Source organism: Convolutriloba macropyga, chromosome 15 (genome assembly GCF_964194025.1).
Source record: "Convolutriloba macropyga chromosome 15, txConMacr16.3, whole genome shotgun sequence".
NCBI lineage: Eukaryota > Metazoa > Xenacoelomorpha > Acoela > Convolutidae > Convolutriloba > Convolutriloba macropyga.
The window spans coordinates 41,822,721-41,843,571 of NC_134482.1; the positions used below are offsets into that span (position 1 = coordinate 41,822,721).

General features: G+C 37.7%; 2 protein-coding genes across 2 annotated transcripts in view; one reads left to right on the plus strand and one right to left on the minus strand.

Moving 5' to 3' along the window:
• LOC142354070 (WD repeat-containing and planar cell polarity effector protein fritz homolog) overlaps positions 1 to 20,851 on the plus strand; it is a 42,244-nt gene that overhangs the window by 10,185 nt on the left and 11,208 nt on the right. The gene's annotated exons all lie outside the window — the stretch shown is intronic.
• LOC142354667 (histone-lysine N-methyltransferase set-1-like) lies at positions 16,584 to 17,747 on the minus strand. The gene has a single exon (XM_075407021.1). The coding sequence runs from the start codon at positions 17,178 to 17,180 to the stop codon at positions 16,584 to 16,586; it is 597 nt and encodes a 198-aa protein (XP_075263136.1). The 5' UTR covers positions 17,181 to 17,747.

A 20,851-nucleotide genomic window follows, 5' to 3' on the forward strand; every position in this document is an offset into this window, starting at 1 on the left:
AAGCTGGGGGGGGGGCTGCTCAATGGGTATTTTCGGCTTTGGGGGGGGGGAGGCGCCGAAAATACCCATGTGCAGGGTCCTCAAGAAGCCGAAAATACCCATATATTCACGGAGCCGAAAATACCCATTTCTGCGCCAAAAATACCCATTAGGTTAAAGATCTGCCCAAAATAACCATAGACTAGCCCAAATTAACCTATAGGGGGTGCCGAAAATACCCCTAACCCAAACTTTTTTGGAACATCACCCAGAAGGCCCTAGAATGCCTTAAAAACATCAGGAAAACATGCCAATGACCACCAGACGAACAAAAGACATCAGGAAGGCTACCAAATCAAATTTCAACATACGGTGTGCCGAAAATACCCCTAGCCCAAACGTTTTTGGAACAGCACCCATATGGCCCTAGAATGCCTTAAAACATCAGGAAAACATGCCAATGACCACCAAACGGCCCAAAAACATCAGAAAGGCACCTAAACCAACATATACAAAATACGGTCTGCCGAAATTACCCATAACCCAAACACTTTTGGAACATTGTCCAAATGGACCTAGAATGCCTGAAAAACAACAGGAAGACATGCCCAGGACCACCAAATGACCAGAAATTAACAGGAAGGCACCCAAATTAACTTTTAAAAATACGATGTGCCAAGAAAAGCACAAACCCAAAAACTTTAGCTATGCCCCTCGAAATATCTCATTGTGCCTCAGAAACCTCGGGAAAACATTGGAAGATGCCTAAAACGACCTATAGCTATTGCAAATGTACATAAATGTCAATAATACCTACAAAAAAATGATGAGCGTACAAAACGTCTGGAATACTACTACTACTATTACTACTACTAGTACTGGTACTACTACTACAACTACTGATACTACGTTTTTTCAAGTGTTCTATGTATTCTGCCATCATGAGGGGTACAAATAGGCCTCCAAAGTGTACAAATATGAAATTTTTGCACTCCCCTAGTATAAGAAGTTTCATAAAATTAATAAATTGAACTTTTGTTTTCTAAATATTTGCTCTAGGAAGCAAAAATACCCGAAGAAAGGAAATACTTATTAGTGCTCTATGTTTTCTGTCATCCTGAGGGGTTTGAATAGGCCTCCAAAGTGTACAAAAACTATATTTTTGAACTCCCCCAATAAAAGAGGTTACATAAAATTAATAAATTTGCACGTTTTCTAAGTTTTTGCTCTAGGAAGCAAAATGCCCGGAGAAACGGAATACTTTCAAGTATTCTATGTATACTGTAATCCTGAGGGGTATAAATAGGCCTCCAAAGTGTACAAAACTTATATTTTTGAACTCCCCCAATAAAAGAGGTTACATAAAATTAATAAATTTGCACGTTTTACTTCTAAAATTTTGCTCTAGGAAGCAAAAATGCCCGGAGAAACGGGCGGAAGACTTTAGAGTTTTCTTTTTATTCTGTCTTCCTGAGGGGTACAAATAGGCCTCCAAAGTGTACAAAAATTATTTTTGAACTTTTCTAATTTAGGAGGTTACATAGTATTAATAAAATTGCATTTTTCTGTTCTAAACTTCTGCTCTAGGACGCAAAAATACCCGGAGGAACGAAATGCTTACAAGTATTCCGTGTATTTCGTCATCCTGAGGGCTATAAATAGGCCACCAAAGTGTACACAAATTAAATTTTTATCTCTAATATGAGAGGTAACATAAATTTGATAAATTTGCTTTTTCTCTTCTAAACTTTTGCTCTAGGAAGCAAAAATAAACGGAAACGAAATACCTCTAAGTATTCTATGTATTCTGTCATCGTTGGGGGTAAAAATAGGCCTCCAAGGTGTACAAAAATTATATTTTTGAAATCCCCTAATAAAAGAGGTTCCATGAAAATAATTAATTTGCATTTTTGATTTCTATAATTTTGCTCTAGGATGCAGAAATACCCGGTAAAACGAGATAGTTCCAAGTATTCTATGTATTCTGTAATCCTTAGGGGTATAAATAGGCCTCCAAAGTGTACAAAACTTATATTTTTGAACTCCCCTAATATAAGAGGTTACATAAAATTAATAAATTTGCTATTTTCTCTCAAATATATGCCTCAGGAAGGAAAACTAAACGGGGAAACGAAAAACTTTCAAGTATTCTATGTATTCTGTCATCCTGAGGGGTGAAAGTAGGCCTCCAAAGTGTACAAAACTTATATTTTTGAATTCCCCTAATATAAGAGGTTACATAAAATTAATATATTTGCACTTTTTTATTCTAAACTCCTGCTCTAGGAAGCAAAAATACCCGGAGGAATGAAATACTTCCAAGTATTCTATGTATTCTGTCATCCTGAGGGCTAAAGTTAACACAAATTAAATTTTTATCTCTAATATGAGAGGTAACATAAATTTAAATAAATTTGCTTTTTCTCTTCTAAACTTTTGCTCTAGGAAGCAAAAGTAACCGGAAATGAAATACTTTTAAGTGTTCTATGTATTCTGTCATCCTGGGGGGGGGGTAAAAATAGGCCTCCAAAGTGTACAAAAATTATATTTTTGAAATCCCCTAATAAAACAGGTTAAATGAAAATAATAAATTTGCATTTTTGATTTCTAAAATTTTCCTCTAGGATGCAGAAATACCCAGTGAAACGAGATAGCTCCAAGTATTCAATGTATTTTGTCATCCTGAGGGGTAAAAATAGGCCTCCAAAGTGTACAAAACTTATATTTTCGAACTCCCCGTAATATAAAAGGTTACACAAAATTAATATATTTGCACTTTTTTATTCTAAACTCCTGCTCTAGGAAGCAAAAATACCCGGAGGAATGAAATACTTCCAAGTATTCTATGTATTCTGTAATCTTGAGGGGTATAAATAGGCCTCCAAAGTGTACAAACATTATTTTTTTGAAATCCCCTAATAAAAGAGCCTACATAAAAATAATAAATTTGCATTTTTGTTTTCTAAAATATTGCTCTAGAAAGCAGAAATACCCGGTGAAACGAGATACTTCTAACTATTCTATGTACTCTGTAATCCTGTGGGGGTATAAATAGGCCGCCAAAGTGTACCAAATTTATATTTTTGAACTCCCCTAATATAAGAGGTTACATAAAATTAAAAATTTGCACTTTTTTATTCTAAACTTCTGCTCTAGGAAGCAAAAATACCCGGAGAAACGAAAAACTTGTATTCTACGTATTCTGTCCTTCTGAAAGATATAAATAGGCGTCTAATTTGTATAAAAATTATATTTTTGAACTCTTCTAGTAAAGGAGATAACTTTGGGATACTTAACGCCCTCCGAATTTCAGCCCTCCGTATTCTACGTATTCTGTCCTTCTGAAAGATATAAATAGGCGTCCAATGTGTTTAAAAATTATATTTTTGAACTCTTCTAGTAAAGGAGATAACTTTGGGATACTTCGCCCTCCGAATTTCAGAGAATAACTAGAAAACAAAAGCTATCATGGTTGTTTCATGAATTTTTGATCACGAAGCAGCAAATACATGGCGGAAAACGTCAATTAATGGCTGATTTTAAAGCTGCCAAGCCCAGCATTGACATAAAGCCAAAAAATTTATTCATTTTTGACTCTCAACAGAAACAAAAAAAAATGTGTATTAAGGGACACAATATGGCACAATTTTTATGTGGTTTTTCCAATTTGATGCAGTGAAAGTTTCTCGTTGAAAGTATATTGACAGGGCAAAGTGCTGTGCAATACTGAAGACAGCGTATATTGCATATGAATACTACATGGCTGCATTCAATTTTTTCTGGCGTTCATTTTCATAACAATACGGTGATTCTCATTTGGGGCGTTTTTCCTATTTGCCAGCTTATATTTAGCTTACTCTGATCTTAGCGCCGAAAATACCCAATAATCATAAAATCTTTACCCAAAGTGCTGTGCACCGTTGAAGATAGCTGATATTGCGCACGAAATATGAATGGCCCTATTCTTTTTTGAAACCATTTATTCTCATATGCTTCGACAATTTTTGGGGTGGGATTAAAATTGTATAATGGGTTAAAATAGATGAACATTGATTTTAGTGCCGAAAAAGCGCATATAAAAAATTCTAACCCAAAGTGCTGTGCAAAATAGAAGATAGTTTATACTGCTTATGAAATGTAATTGGCTGAATTCCAATTTCCAAACCCTTCGTTCTCCAAATATGCACCGATAGCTTTATGGGTGGGATTAAACTTGCATAAGTAGTTGATATTGCGGAACCTCGATTTTAGCGCCGAAAAAACCCATATTTTAAAACTCTTAGCCCAAACTGCAAAAACTTGGAAAGCTAGAGTTCTAAGACCAATGTCATTGTTCTCTCTGGAATTTTTTTAACATAGAAGTACGCATCAAGGTTAGAGGTAAAGTCTTCATCTTCATTGAGAAATAGGCTCTCAATTCCAGAAAACCCTGAAAAAGTTGTCTTCACGATAAAAAAATTGAAAAAAACGTAACACAAAATACATGACAATCCTTAGCTCAAGAGCTGTTCAGGCATATAAGTTTTTTATCTAACTCCTGCTAGAAGAGGCACAGTGACCAATAACTTTTGGTTTCGTCTGGATTCTTTCATGTCAAATTTCTCGACAACTACTGGGTCATATGAGCGCAAATTTTGCAGGGCACCCTATTTTCATCTGTTTAAGGGAGCCTGGTTAAAAATTTCAATAATTTAGGTTCGGAACAGCTTAAAAAGAGGTACCCTATTTTAAGGGTCTGTTTTTCGGTTCTAGCCCAACTTTTTTTGTGCCAAGTTTTAAAAATTTTACTTTAGGATTGCTGCTATAACCTAATTGGCTGTTAACCTCTTAAGCACAGGCGCTCGCTTAGCTCACTTTCATAATTCATAGTTAAGTATTTCTGGTCGAACTCTGGCATCGGATCACAAACAACAGCCGAAAATACCCATTTCTGGTCCAAACACGTCTGTGCACCAATGTTGCTCTCAATTTGGTTTTACGAAACCAATGCCAATCGACTTCTGTTGGTCGAATTACCCTAGGTGCAAAGTTTCCGCGGAATTGATCTGATAGAAATGGAGCTCTCCAAATGCTCCCAGACTAGAAGATCGAGCAGACCATTCTGACAGGTTTTGATGCAACTAGTTCATAGAGATGTCTAGCTAAATCACAAAATTTGGGTTAGGAATTTTCTGAAACCGGTGTATTCCCACTTAGTTTTTCACGAGGATTCTGAATCTCTAAGAATTATTCAAGATTTCGGCAATCTTCGCTGTCAACTTTGCTTTCAACCATTCAATGATCTCCAGTCAGGTTGCCGAAAATACCCATTTAATGAAGCGCCGAAAATACCCATAAACCTTAAAAATCCGAACCCAAAGGGCTGTGCAACGTTGAATACAGCGTATATTACAAATGAAACATATATTGTTGGATTCCATTTTTCCAACCCTTTATTCCCCAAATTTGCACCAATAACTTTTAGGGTGAGATTAAACTTATATATGAGGTTAATATTGAGGAACATTTATTTTAGAGCCAAAAATACCCATTTTTTCAAAATTCCCAGCCCAAACTCGTTGTTTTCTCAACTTGCATAGTGAGCGTTCCAAGACCTATCCCATTCGGTCATCTTCCGTGTCAACTTTGCCTAACGCAACCTGCCTAACCCAATCTGCAAATAATGCAAACATTGCAAATAAGAATAAAAATACTTTAGTCTATCTGATCAAGCTCCCAGCTGCTATCTCTGCAAACTTCGAAAAGTCTGCAGAAATAGTGGCTGAGATTTTGATCATTATTTGATTTCTCGTTGAAAGTATATTGACAGGGCATAATTTGAGCATGAGAAAAATCCCCCTATGGATTTAAAGAACAAAAACACATATGGTTTCGATTCCAAAAATAATAAGTTGGCTTATTTTCTCTTGTCAATTAGTGACCTTGAGAAACGAGCCGAAAACACCCAGTTCTGGCCCAAACCTTGATAAACCACCTACTCTTGGCAATTTTTGACAATAAAATATATGTTAATTATGCCTTTTTCCCGTCCCTGAATACGCACTGAGTTACTCTAAAAAAAGTTGGATTCTCAAATGATATACTTTTGGAGTAAAGCGCAAAAAAAGGGTATGACCTCTGTCGGCGCCGAAATTACCCATAAATAGCAGAAATCCTAAACCAAAGTGCTGTGCAATACTGAAGACAGCGTAATTGCATATGAATACTACATGGCTGCATTCAATTTTTTCTGGCATTCATTTTCATAACAATACGGTGATTCTCATTTGGGGCGTTTTTCCTATTTGCCAGCTTATATTTAGCTTAATCTGATCTTAGCGCCGAAAATACCCAATAATCATAAAATCTTAACCCAAAGTGCTGTGCACCGTTGAAGATAGCTGATATTGCGCACGAAATATGAATGGCCCTATTCTATTTTTCAAACCATTTATTCTCATATGCTTCGACAACTTTTGGGGTGGGACTAAAACTGTATAATGGGTTAAAATAGATGAACATTGATTTTAGTGCCGAAAAAGCGCATAAATATAAAAATTTCTAACCCAAATTGCTGTGCAAAATTGAAGACAGTTTATACTGCTTATGAAATGTAATTGGCTGAATTCCAATTTCCAAACCCTTCGTTCTCCAAATATGCACCGATAACTTTTTGGGTGGGATTAAACTTGCATAATTAGTTGATATTTAGTTGGTTAAAACCCATATTTTAAAACTCTTAGCCCAAACTCGATATTTCTGCAAAAACTTGCAAAGCTAGAGTTCTAAGACCAATGTCATTGTTCTCTCTGGAATTTTTAACATAGAAGTAGGCATCAAGGTTAGAGGTAAAGTCTTCATCTTCATTGAGAAATAGGCTCTCAATTCCAGAAAACCCTGAAAAAGTTGTCTTCACGATAAAAAAATTGAAAAAAACGTAACACAAAATACATGACAATCCTTAGCTCAAGAGCTGTTCAGGCATATAAGTTTTTTATCTAACTCCTGCTAGAAGAGGCACAGTGACCAAAAAGTTTTGGTTTCCTCTGGATTCTTTCATGTCAAATTTCTCCACAACTGTTGGGTCTTATGAGCGCAAATTTTGCAGGGCACCCTATTTTCATCTATTTAAGGGAGCCTGATAAAAATTTCAATAATTTAGGCTCGGAACAGCTTAAAAAGAGGTACCCTATTTTAAGGATCTGTTTTTTGGTTCTAGCCCAACTTTTTTTGTGCCAAGTTTTAAAAATTTTACTTAAGGATCGCTGCTATAACGTAATTGGCTGTTAACCTCTTAAGCACAGGCGCTCGCTTAGCTCACTTTCATAATGCATAGTTAAGTGTTTTTGGTCGAACTCCGGCATCGGATCACAAAAAACAGCCGAAAATACCCATTTCTGGTCCAAACTCGTCTGTGCACCAATGTTGCTCTCAATTTGGTTTTACGAAACCAATGCCAATCGACTTCTGTTGGTCGAATTACGCAGGTGCAAGGTTTCCGCGGAATTGATCTGATAGAAATGGAGCTCTCCAAATGCTCCCAGACTAGAAGATCGAGCAGACCATTCTGACAGGTTTTGATGCAAATAGTTCATATAGAGATGTCTAGCTAAATCACAAAATTTGGGTTAGGAATTTTCTGAAACTGGTGTATTCCCACTTAGTTTTTCACGAGGATTCTGAATCTGCAAGAATTATTCAAGAATTCGGCAATCTTTGCTGTCAACTTTGCTTTCAATCAATCAATGATCTCCAGACAGGTGCCGAAAATACCCATTTATTGAAGCGCATAAATACCCATAAACCTTAAAAGTCCGAACCCAAAGGGCTGTGCAACGTTGAATACAGCGTATATTACAAATGAACCATATATTGTTGCATTCCATTTTTCCAACCCTTTATTCCCCAAATTTGCACCAATAACTTTTAGGGTGGGATTTAACTTATATATGAGGTTAATAATGAGGAACATTTATTTTAGAGCCGAAAATACCCATTTTTTCAAAATTCCCAGCCCAAACTCGTCGTTTTCTCAACTTGCATAGTGAGCGTTCCAAGACCTATCCCATTCGGTCATCCTCCGTGTCAACTTTGCCGAACGCAACCTGCCTAACCCAATCTGCAAATAATGCAAACTTTGCAAATAACAATAAAAATACTTTAGTCTACCTGATCAAGCTCCCAGCTATCTCTGCAAACTTCGAAAAGTCTGCAGAAATAGTGGCTGAGATTTTGATCATTATTTGATTTCTCGTTGAAAGTATATTGACAGGGCATAATTTGAGCATGAGAATATTCCCCCTATGGATTTAAAGAACAAAAACACATATGGTTTCGATTCCAAAAATAATAAATTGGCTTATTTTCTCTTGTCAATTTGTGACCTTGAGAAACGAGCCAAAACACCCATTTCTGGCCCAAACCTTGATAAACCACCTACTCTTGGCAATTTTTGACAATAAAATATATGTTAATTATGCCTTTTTCCCGTCCCTGAATACGCACTGAGTTACTCTAAAAAAAGTTGGATGCTCAAATGATATATTTTTGGAGTAAAGCGCAAAAAAAGGGTAAAACCTCTGTCGGCGCCGAAATTACCCATAAATAGCAGAAATCATAAACCAAAGTGCTGTGCAATACTGAAGACAGCGTATATTGCATATGAATACTACATGGCTGCATTCAATTTTTTCTGGCGTTCATTTTCATAGCAATACGGTGATTCTCATTTGGGGTGTTTTTCTTATTTGCCAGCTTATATTTAGCTTACTCTGATCTTAGCGCCGAAAATACCCAATAACCATAAAATCTTAACCCAAAGTGCCGTGCACCGTTGAAGATAGCTTATATTGCGCACGAAATATGAATGGCCCTATTCTTCTTTCGAAACCATTTATTATCATATGCTTCGACAATTTTTGGGGTGGGATTAAAACTGTATAATTGGTTAAAATAGATGAACATTGATTTTAGTGCCGAAAGAGCGCATATAAAAAATTCTAACCCAAAATGCTGTGCAAAATAGAAGATAGTTTATACTGCTTATGAAATGTAATTGGCTGAATTCCAATTTCCAAACCCTTCGTTCTCCAAATATGCACCGATAACTTTTTGGGTGGGATTAAACTTGCATAATTAGTTGATATTGGAGAACCTCGATTTTAGCGCCGAAAATACCCATATTTTAAAACTCTTAGCCCAAACTCGTTATCTCTGCAAAAACTTGCAATGCTAGAGTTCTAAGACCAATGTCATTGTTCTCTCTGGAATTTTTAACATAGAAGTACGCATCAAGGTTGGAGGTCAAGTCTTCATCTTCATTGAGAAATAGGCTCTCAATTCCAGAAAACCCTAAAAAAGTTGTCTTCACGAAAAAAAAATTAAAGAAAACGTAACACAAAATACATGACAATCCTTAGCTCAAGAGCTGTTCAGGCATATAAGTTTTTTAAATCAAACTCCTGCTAGAAGAGGCACAGTGACCAAAAACTTTTGGTTTTGTCTGGATTCTTTCATGTCAAATTTCTCGACAACTACTGGGTCTTATGAGCTCAAATTTTGCAGGGCACCCTATTTTCATCTTTTTAAGTGAGCCTGATAAAAAATTTCAATAATTTAGGCTCGGAACAGCTTAAAAAGAGGTATCCTTTTTTAAGGGTCTGTTTTTTGGTTCTAGCCCAACTTTTTTTGTGCCAAGTTTCAGAAATTTTACTTTAGGATTGCTGCTATAACCTAATTGGCTGTTACCCTCTTAAGCACAGGCGCTCGCTTAGCTTACTTTCATAATGCATAGTTAAATTTTTTTGGACGAACTCTGGCATCGGATCACAAAAAACAGCCGAAAATACCCATTTCTGGTCCAAACTCGTCTGTGCACCAATGTTGCTCTCAATTTGGTTTTACGAAACCAATGCCAATCGACTTCTGTTGGTCGAATTACCCTAGGTGCAAAGTTTCCGCGGAATTGATCTGATAGAACTGGAGCTCTCCAAATGCTCCCAGACTAGAAGATCGAGCAGACCCTTCTGACAGGTTTTGATGCAACTAGTTCATATAGAGATGTCTAGCTAAATCACAAAATTTGGGTTAGGAATTTTCTGAAACCGGTGTATTCCCACTTAGTTTTCATGAGGATTTTGAATCTGCAAGAATTATTCAAGAATTCGGCAATATTCGCTGTCAACTTTGCTTTCAATCAATCAATGATCTCCAGACAGGTGACGAAAATACCCATTTATTGAAGCGCCGAAAATACCCCTAAACCTTAAAAATCCGAACCCAAGGGGCTATTACAAATGAAACATATATGGTTGCATTCCATTTTTCCAACCCATTATTCCCCAAATTTGCACCAATAACTTTTAGGGTGGGATTTAACTTATATATGAGGTTAATATTGAGGAACATTTATTTTAGAGCCGAAAATACCCATTTTTTCAAAATTCCCAGCCCAAACTCGTCGTTTTCTCAACTTGCATAGTGAGCGTTCCAAGACCTATCCCATTCGGTCATCTTCCGTGTCAACTTTGCCTAACGCAACCTGCCTAACCCAATCTGCAAATAATGCAAACTTTGCAAATAACAATAAAAATACTTTAGTCTACCTGATCAAGCTCCCAGATGCTATCTCTGCAAACTTCGAAAAGTCTGCAGAAATAGTGGCTGAGATTTTGATCATTATTTGATTTCTCGTTGAAAGTATATTGACAGGGCATAATTTGAGCATGAGAATAATCCCCCTATGGATTTAAAGAACAAAAACACATGATATGGTTTCGATTCCAAAAATAATAAGTTGGCTTATTTTCTCTTGTCAATTAGTGACCTTGAGAAACCAGCCGAAAACACCCATTTCTGGCACAAACCATGATAAACCACCTACTCTTGGCAATTTTTGACAATAAAATATATGTTAATTATGCCTTCTTCCCGTCCCTGAATACGCACTGAGTTACTCTAAGAAAAGTTGGATTCTCAAATGATATATTTTTGGAGTAAAGCGCAAAAAAAGGGTAAGACCTCTGTCGGTGCCGAAATGACCCATAAATAGCAGAAATCCTAAACCAAAGTGCTGTGCAATACTGAAGACAGCGTATATTGCATATGAATACTACATGGCTGCATTCAATTTTTTCTGGCGTTCATTTTCATAACAATACGGTGATTCTCATTTGGGGCGTTTTTCCTATTTGCCAGCTTATATTTAGCTTACTCTGATCTTAGCGCCGAAAATACCCAATAATCGTAAAATCTTTACCCAAAGTGCTGTGCACCGTTGAAGATAGCTGATATTGCGCACGAAATATGAATGGCCCTATTCTTTTTTGAAACCATTTATTCTCATATGCTTCGACAATTTTTGGGGTGGGATTAAAATTGTATAATGGGTTAAAATAGATGAACATTGATTTTAGTGCCGAAAAAGCGCATATAAAAAATTCTAACCCAAAGTGCTGTGCAAAATAGAAGATAGTTTATACTGCTTATGAAATGTAATTGGCTGAATTCCAATTTCCAAACCCTTCGTTCTCCAAATATGCACCGATAACGTTTTGGGTGGGATTAAACTTGCATAATTAGTTGATATTGGGGAACCTCGATTTTAGCGCCGAAAATACCCATATTTTAAAACTCTTAGCCCAAACTCGTTATTTCTGCAAAAACTTGCAAAGCTAGAGTTCTAAGACCAATGTCATTGTTCTCTTTGGAATTTTTAACATAGAAGTACGCATCAAGGTTAGAGGTAAAGTCTTCATCTTCATTGAGAAATAGGCTCTCAATTTCAGAAAACCCTGAAAAAGTTGTCTTCACGATAAAAAAATTGAAGAAAACGTAACACAAAATTCATGACAATCCTTAGCTCAAGAGCTGTTCAGGCATATAAGTTTTTTTTAATCTAACTCCTGCTAGAAGAGGCACAGTGACCAAAAACTTTTGGTTTCGTCTGGATTCTTTCATGTCAAATTTCTCGACAACTACTGGGTCTTATGAGCTCAAATTTTGCAGGGCACCCTATTTTTATCTTTTTAAGGGAGCCTGATAAAAAATTTCAATAATTTAGGCTCGGAACAGCTTAAAAAGAGGTACCCTATTTTAAGGGTCTGTTTTTCGGTTCTAGCCCAACTTTTTTTGTGCCAAGTTTTAAAAATTTTACTTTAGGATTGCTGCTATAACCTAATTGGCTGTTAACCTCTTAAGCAGAGGCGCTCGCTTAGCTCACTTTCATAATGCATAGTTAAGTGTTTTTGGTCGAACTCCGGCATCGGATCACAAAAAACAGCCCAAAATACCCTTTTCTGGTCCAAACTCGTCTGTGCACCAATGCTGCTCTCAATTTGGTTTTACGAAACCAATGCCAATCGACTTCTGTGGGTCGAATTACCCTAGGTGCAAAGTTTCCGCGGAATTGGTCTGATAGAACTGGAGCTCTCCAAATGCTCCCAGACTAGAAGATCAAGCAGACCCTTCTGACAGGTTTTGAGCAACTAGGTCATATAGAGATGTCTAGCTAAATCACAAAATTTGGGTTAGGAATTTTCTGAAACCGGTGTATTCCCTTTTAGATTTTCACGAGGATTCTGAATCTGCAAGAATTATTCAAGAAATCGGCAATATTCGCTGTCAACTTTGCTTTCAATCAATCAATGATCTCCAGACATACCCATTTATACCCGAAAATACCCATTTATTGAAGCGCCGAAAATACCCATCAACCTTAAAAATCCGAACCCAAAGGGCTATGCAACGTTGAATACAGCGTATATTACAAATGAAACATATATGGTTGCATTCCATTTTTCCAACCCATTATTCCCCAAATTTGCACCAATAACTTTTAGGGTGGGATTAAACTTATATATGAGGTTAATATTGAGGAACATTTATTTTAGAGCCGAAAATACCCATTTTTTCAAAATTCCCAGCCCAAACTCGTTGTTTTCTCAACTTGCATAGTGAGCGTTCCAAGACCTATCCCATTCGGTCATCTTCCGTGTCAACTTTGCCTAACGCAACCTGCCTAACCCAATCTGCAAATAATGCAAACATTGCAAATAACAATAAAAATACTTTAGTCTACCTGATCAAGCTACCAGATGCTATCTCTGCAAACTTCGAAAAGTCAGCAGAAATAGTGGCTGAGATTTTGATCATTATTTGATTTTATCCCATTTCTGGGAACCCTCCTCCTTTCTCATCCTGCGCTTGGGAACAGGCAATGGCGGATTTAAATCAATTGAATTTGAATTCAAAAAAGATCACTCAACGATATCATCAACATCAAATCACATTATTTTTCAAAAAAAATTAACTTGCTTCAAATTAAATTAAACTGCATCAAATTAAATCAGTACAAATTAATGTAAATTACTGCAACAAATCCTGAATCAAGTCACATCACAATTTATCAGTTTCAGTTTTCAAGAAATGAGTTTATCAGCTTGCTGATTTGGTTGATTGCACAGAGCCTCTTTATGCCTCCACTCTCACTCTGAGTTCTCTTGCTCTCTATCGTAGAACTCTCTTCTATCTGACAATGAATGCTCCTAATTTGCTCATAATCGAGACCCGTTTTCGGTTTCGCTTTTTCACATTCCTTTTTGTATGACTTCAACAGCTTTTCGCACTTCTTGACGTAAATTTCTGCTATGATCGACGCAGAACTTTCGTCCAGCTTGTATCCCGCTCTCGTTTCTCTCTTGGGCCTGCTTCTCAGTATCCATTTGGTGATGGCTTGTACTCCAATGCCGATATTTGAATCTTTTTTCTTCGCTATCATCTTCATTCTGTTCATCTGCGGAGAACGTTGCAGAATTGCCGGCGTCTCGCTCATTATGGTCGCTCGTTTCCTCTAGTTCTCTGGTTGTAGAAGCTGTCAAGAAAACTCCCTGAGTTGCAACAGTGGATCCACGATCCTCATCAGATTCAGAATTGAGATCATTGGTGGGAGCTAAAGCTCTGAGTTCCTGAAGAATTTGTACTTTCTGGAATTTTTAGCTGTTAGGGTCATCGAGAGATATATCTATTTGTTTACTCGTAAAGATTGTGTTACGCGCTTTGTCTTTCTCGAGTTTTTAGAAGAGCTCTGCCGTTTTTGCTTGATGTCCCCGTGCTCGAAGAAGCGCCTCTCGCTGTGTTGGGTTGAGATTTATGTTCCTTTCAATTGATGCACATAACTGTCGGTGGATGGTTGCCTTCCAATCTATCTTGTCCCTGAATCCAAAGAGTTTCAAGATGTCACGCCTCCAGTTTTTCATTCTCTGTTTTTGAATGTCGTAAGTCAGGGTACTGTAGTCTTCTCGCGGTTGAGCAAATAAAAATGGACTGTCCACTTGCATAACTTCCTTCAGTTGGGAGAACATAATCAGGAAATCGCATTCCTTCTGTGAAAATGTTTGCACCTTCGTACCCTCTGCGAAGAAATTTTTGTGACTTTCTTGCATTATCCGTCCTTCAAACTGGAGTCTTTTCTGTTGTCCTGGACCAGCCTTCATGTTTCTGATGTCGTTCGGTATAAGTTCAAAATGCCACACTTGACCAGTTTCGCTCCACGGAGCCGATTCGAAATACTCGTCACGAAGTGCGCTGATGGTTTTGTCCTGGAGTTGTTCCGTATAATGAAGAGACAAATCAGGCGGCAGGATACTAGATAATAGCCATCAGCTGATACAGGCATTGGCTCAGCTACCAGGTGCTCCTTCAAGAACTTTTCGCACTCCATTCGGATCTTCTTTATCTCTTGCCGTCGAGGAAGGATGTTTGCTGTTGCCTTCCTGCGAACTTTTTCTCGGACTTGTTTCGATTTGTTGGATCGTCTTGAGAGTCTTTGAATCTCATTCTTCAGTACTCCGAAATCATACTTCTGCTGCTTGGTACCGTGGGATTTTTCGGCATAGTCTTGCACAAACTCCAAAGCGATTCTGAGATTGTTCTGGAATGTAGTTGTAGCTGAAAAATTGGGGAAAGACATGAGCCAATTGTCAATCCTGGTTGCATCTGTCAAGCCTTTCGTCATAACGATTAGTTTCTCTATTCTGTTTGCAAAGGTCTCCACATTGTCCGGTGTGATTGTTCGTGCGATTTCCATTTCAAATTCTTTCAACTTGGCCTTCTTGTACGACTGCAGTGGTTTTGCAAAAGGAGCTAGAAACTTTTTCTCTTGTCCTTGCTTGACCTCATCCCCAGTGTTGTTGACCATTTCCTTTATGTATTCAGGCAGGTCTGAAAAGCCGGAAACTTTCATGAAGTCGGGTTCGTGATCTTTCTTGTTCGATTTCTGGTCTCTGTGCCTTCTCTTTCTGTCGTAAATCTTCTCGCATTGTAAACAAACAAAACAATATAGTTTTCGTCTTCGCTTTGTGCATAATTGGAAGAGGAGGTGTGCTACTTTTAGATTGGTCACTTCGTGGTCCACATCATTGTGTCTTTTCAAATGTTTCCTCCATATATGCTTCTTATCACAAAGGACATCCTTGCTTGCGTTGGTTCTTGTTACCAATTGCGGTCGTTCCTGACATGCTTTTCAAGAGTTCGTCTTCTGTTGTGCTGTCAGAATCCGAGTCAGTATCATTGCTTGTCTCAAAATTTGATGGACCACTCTTTTGGCCTACCCGGGACTCCAAACTTGATGCAGAGCTTCGTGCTGGTGCTCGTGCCTTCACTTCAGCTATGCGGATCTTTTTAAGCTTGGGTTCTGACTTTGTACCTCTTGCAGCAGTTGTCTGGCTCAATTTCAATTTTGTTGACTGCTGTGCATCATCCTTCACTGGACAGACTACCTTTGGTGCATTGTCAAGCTTTATTCCAAAGAGTACGTATTTTTCTGAATCTGCGGTTTTTCATTGTAATTCGCTTGAAGATGGTTTGCCATTGCTCGGAAACTAGTCTTTGGACAAACGCCACCACAGTAGACACACCACACAGAAGCTTCTTGTCACATTGACCCTCGTCTCGGAATGTACATCGGCGGGGTGGTCATACAACGGTGCATGTTTGTAGGCCTCCTGGAAGGTTGAGTAAGGCATTCCACAAAAAAGACACATCAGTGTGGGCAACATGTCAGTGGGCTCCATTTGTTCTGGATAGAGAATTTCCAGCTTCTCGGGCATCTGTCCTTTTACTCTAGACGGCGGTGCTGGCGTTTACCTTTTTCCCTCGATGAAGTGGAAAATTGATGAAAGCAGGCTGTGTTTTTTGCGCTACCTCTCCGCAGTCCACTTCTGATAATTGCTTATCATCGGCTTCGGACTCACTGCTTTTATCGTCCTCATCAGTGCCCTCTGAGCTGGTATACACTTTTGGTTGCTGCATTTCTTTGGTCATGTCAAATTGTTCTTTCGCCTCGTCGTTCTTTGGCGCCTTTACTCGCTCGTCTTCTTCACCTCCCCTGGTCGCTTTGTTATCGCCGTTTATTACAACTGTCGACTGCTTCTCATCGCTTTCACTAGCTGTGGCTGTGCTTTCTGCTGATGGAGCACTGGTTTGTGCGGTGTTTGTAGGTTCAACAACATCGTTCTTGCCAAGAATTGCATCCTCTTGTTCAACGCCTTCATCACCACTCAACAACGGGTCCATCATCTACCCTTCTTGGCCGTAGACTCTCCTTGTAATCGATGATTCTATTCCCTCTAGTTTTGACCCCTTTTTCGTTCAGGAAAATCAAGTGCATCTTTGTTTCTCCGAGGTAGATAATCACCGCCATAACTGTAGGTGATTTCTTCGTCAGTGTCTATCGTATTGAGGGCAACTATTTTGATATGATGTCTACCCTGTTTGTCCTTATGAGCTCTTGCAACTGCGTTGGGTTTCTCGGAATCGTTAATGTATCGCGCATAAGCTTCGCTGTTTTTTGCATCAATGTAGATGTTGTAGTGCCTATTGAAAAACACGTATTCTTTGTCGTTGATCTGCTTCTCTATAAATTGTTCCTCTGTTATTTGCTCTCCCCGATAAAAAGCTATCAGCTCGCCCTTTTCTATCTTTCTTGAAGCAAAAAGTCCTTTCCCTTTCACGTTGTCAATGAATTTTACGTGTACTCTGTCCTCTGGGTCTTTGATTGTGTGTTCGTCCAGATTTACCTTCTCGAAGTTGCTCAACAACCGTGTTCTGCATAACGTCGATTTCGTGCTCTTGATCTCCGCTTCCTGCGATTCTGCACTTGCCATAATTCGACCTGAAAAAAATAAGTCATGATTCACTCGTTCGAAGCAAAGACTGCTACCCATCAGAACATCTGATGAAGATGCTAAAATACATTTTGGGACATTGAATTTGTCAATGAAAAAATTATGCCATCTTTTTAATCGTTGATCGTTGCTGTTTCAACCGCCTTGTGCTCAATGGTCATCGTGTGCTCACTCCCCGTCCTGTGCTCAATCATCTCTTTTGCTCAATCCTGTTTTCTGAGCAAACCCCGTCTTGAACTCGTCTCCGCCAGGAAGGTCCTCCTGTCCCACTGTCATGTTAAAAAAACTCAAAAACAAAACGATGTATGCATTCAAAAAACAGATAATTTGTTCATTGAAATAGAAAAATCCGACCCATTGAACATGTTTGATCATGACCGATACAAACAGAACGAATAAAACAAACAAATTGCGTATCACTGCATATAATTTATAAATATTCACCCCTTTTTGACTGGAAAGTATAATTTCTAAATCTGCTTGAAATCTGTTTCATTCTGAAAATGTTAAAAATGTACACTTTAAACGTGTTTGAACATGTTCACTGCAAATAGGACAAATAAAACAAACAGATTGAGATTGGGTTACCCTGCAAAATCAGTAAAACTATCGACCCTTTTCATAAAAATTATGTATTTCGAATGTGCTTTCAAAGCTCTTCCAAAAAGTGTAAAAATGTTTTAAAAGCACACTTTGAACGTGTTCGAACATGTTCGCGGTTGGACGTGTTCACCGCAGAGTAGAAACAAAACAATAAAGGTCACACTTTGAACGTGATCGGACTTGTTCGGACGTGTTCGAGAATAACAATCAGGGTGTAATTAGTCCCAAAAAAAACCTCAAATTAGAAATTTTTTTATAAAAAAAACTAGATCTAAAGGGCTTTCAATTGAAACAATAAAAAAAATACCACATCATGAACGTATTCGAACATGTTCACCGCATACAATGCAAACAGCGCAAACAGTAGAAAAAAACCCAGTTTTTTTTTTTACTATTTTGACAACAAAAAATGTGAATTTCTGAATAAAATTTATATATCTGAAAACTACATGAACAGATCTATCGATGATTATAAAAGAAAAATAAAACAGTGCTCTTACAGTTTGCACAAATTGCAAACAAAAAATAGGTTCGCGCAACCCCAAATAGGGGTTCTTACGATGCCCCAGGGCTCCCCCGGGCAGCGATGTATCCCTGGCCGCCAACCTGGGACCCCAGCTGCGGACCTGGTGCACAAGGCTTCCCAGGCCCTACCCGGCCATGCGCTCTCGCTGCCGATTTCCTTACAGCGAGGGTTGGCGAGCGAGGAGCCCTATAGGACAACCGCTTTTTCCCTTGGCAGGTGCAGGTATCGCCGCCAACCAAGCGATACCTCATCCGCAAGCGCCAGGGGCCCCAGGCCGAGATTTAGGGTCTCGGCCCGTGGGAGCCGGCATCCGGACCCCCTCACCGGACGGGCTACCGTCTGCTGGCGTAAGCTTGGAGGCTCACTTCCAGGTCAACACCTGGCTCCTCCGGAGGGAGGAAGGTGTATCACTCCCTTCTCTAGCCCGGAGGCCGACTGATTTGTGAACATGCGCATTGGGTATATCTAGTCAAATAGAAAGACACGTTACCACTGTAATGTGTCTTTAATTCGGAGTGATCACAACATTCAATACTAGCAATCCGAAAGTTTCACATGAAGTTTTTTGACGAATTTTGAGATATCAAAATAAGAGTTATATATTTGAACTCAGCATTGAATGTAGAATTTTATGAAATATTTTTTATTCAAAAAACCTTGTTTTTTGTCAAAAGTTTTTTACCCTTAAATGAAAGCGTACATCATGGGGAGTCCCACCATGCATTCAGTTTTGACCAACTTGGTGTAAAAAAAGTTATCACAAAAAATTGTTGTGGAATTTTCCATTGATTGATGATTTGTAGAATCTCTAATACATGATATGCTTTGTGTAAAGTGAATTAGTTTTCAGATTCTCCATGCAAAAAAATTTTTTCAAAAAAACCTTGTTCTGTAAAAAAATTTTTCACCCTTTAACGAAAGTTCAGTTGTTCTCAAATTTGCGTACAAAAAAGTTATTATGAAAAATTGTTATGGAAATTTCCATTGATTGATGATTTGTAAAATCTCTGTGACAAGATATCCTTTGTTTAAAAAAATTTTTTTCAGATTCGTCTCGTGTTACGATTCCAAAAAAGTGTTTTATTTCAAAAAATTTCTTGTATTCTCTTTTCAAAATACCCTCAAAACATGATTTGTAGAATCCCTACGTTCAAAAAAGTTTCGGGAAAAGGAAAAAGGAAATCAGACTAACCTTGCAGTAAAATTTGAAAATTACAATTTTAAATGGAAAAATCATCGGTTTTTCCCAATACACGGAGAATTGAAATACTTGCACGTATTCTATGTATTTTGCCATTCTGATGGGTATGAATAGGCATCCAATGTGTACAAAAATTATATTTTTGAACTCCCCTAATAATGAAATTACATAAAATCAAAAAATTTGTACTCTTGCCCTCTAAATTTTTTCTCTAGGAACCAAAAATACCACGATAAAGGGATTACTTTCAAGTATTCTATGTATTCTGTCATCCTTAGATATATAAATAGGCCTCCAAAAAGTACAAAAATTGTATTTTTGAACACCCCTAATATAAGAGGTTACATAAAATTAATAAATTTGCACTTTCAATTTCTAACGTTTGGCTCTAGGAAGCAAAAGTACCCGGGGAAACGAAATACATTCAATTAATCTATGTCTTCTGTCCTTCTGAGGGGTATAAAGAGGCGTCCAATGTATATAAAAATTATATTTTTGAACTACCCTAATAATGAAATTACAAAAAATCAAAAATTTCGTACTTTTCCCCTCTAAATTTTTTCTCTAGGAACCAAAAATACCTCGATAAAGGGATTACTTTCAAGTATTCTATATATTCTGGCATCCTTAGAGTTATAAATAGGCCTCCAAAAAGTACAAAAATTATATTTTTGAACTCCTCTAATATAAGAGGTTACATAAAATCAATAAATTTGCACTTTCAATTTCTGAAGTTTGGCTCTAGGAAGCAAAAGTACCCGGGGAAACGAAATACCTTCAATTATTCTATGTATTCTGTCCTTCTGAGGGGTATTAAGAGGCGTCCAATGTGTATAAAAATTTTATTTTTGAACTCCCCTAAAAAAGGAGGTTACGTATAACCAAAACATTTGCAATTTTCTTTTCTAAACTTTTGCTCTAGGAATCAAAAATACCTGGAGAAACGAATTACTTTCAAGTCTTCTATGTATTCTGTCCTCCCGAGGAGTATAAATGGGCATCCAATGTGTATGAAAGTTATTTTTTTGAGCTCCCCTAATATAAGAGGTTACATAAAATCAATAAAATTGCACTTTCAATTTCTAAAGTTTGGCTCTAGGAAGCAAAAATACCCGGAGAAATGAAATACATTCAAGTATTCTATGTATTATGTCCTTCTGAGGATAATAAAGAGGCGTCCAATGTGTATAAAATTTATATTTTTGATTTCCCCTGATGAAGGAGGTTACGTAAAACCAATAAAGTTGCACTTTTTTTTCTAAACTTTTGCTCTAGGAAGCAAAAATACCTGTTGAAACGATATACTTTCCGGTTTTCTGCGTATTCTGTCCTATCGAGGGGTATAAATAGGCATCTAATGTGCATAAAAATTATATTTTT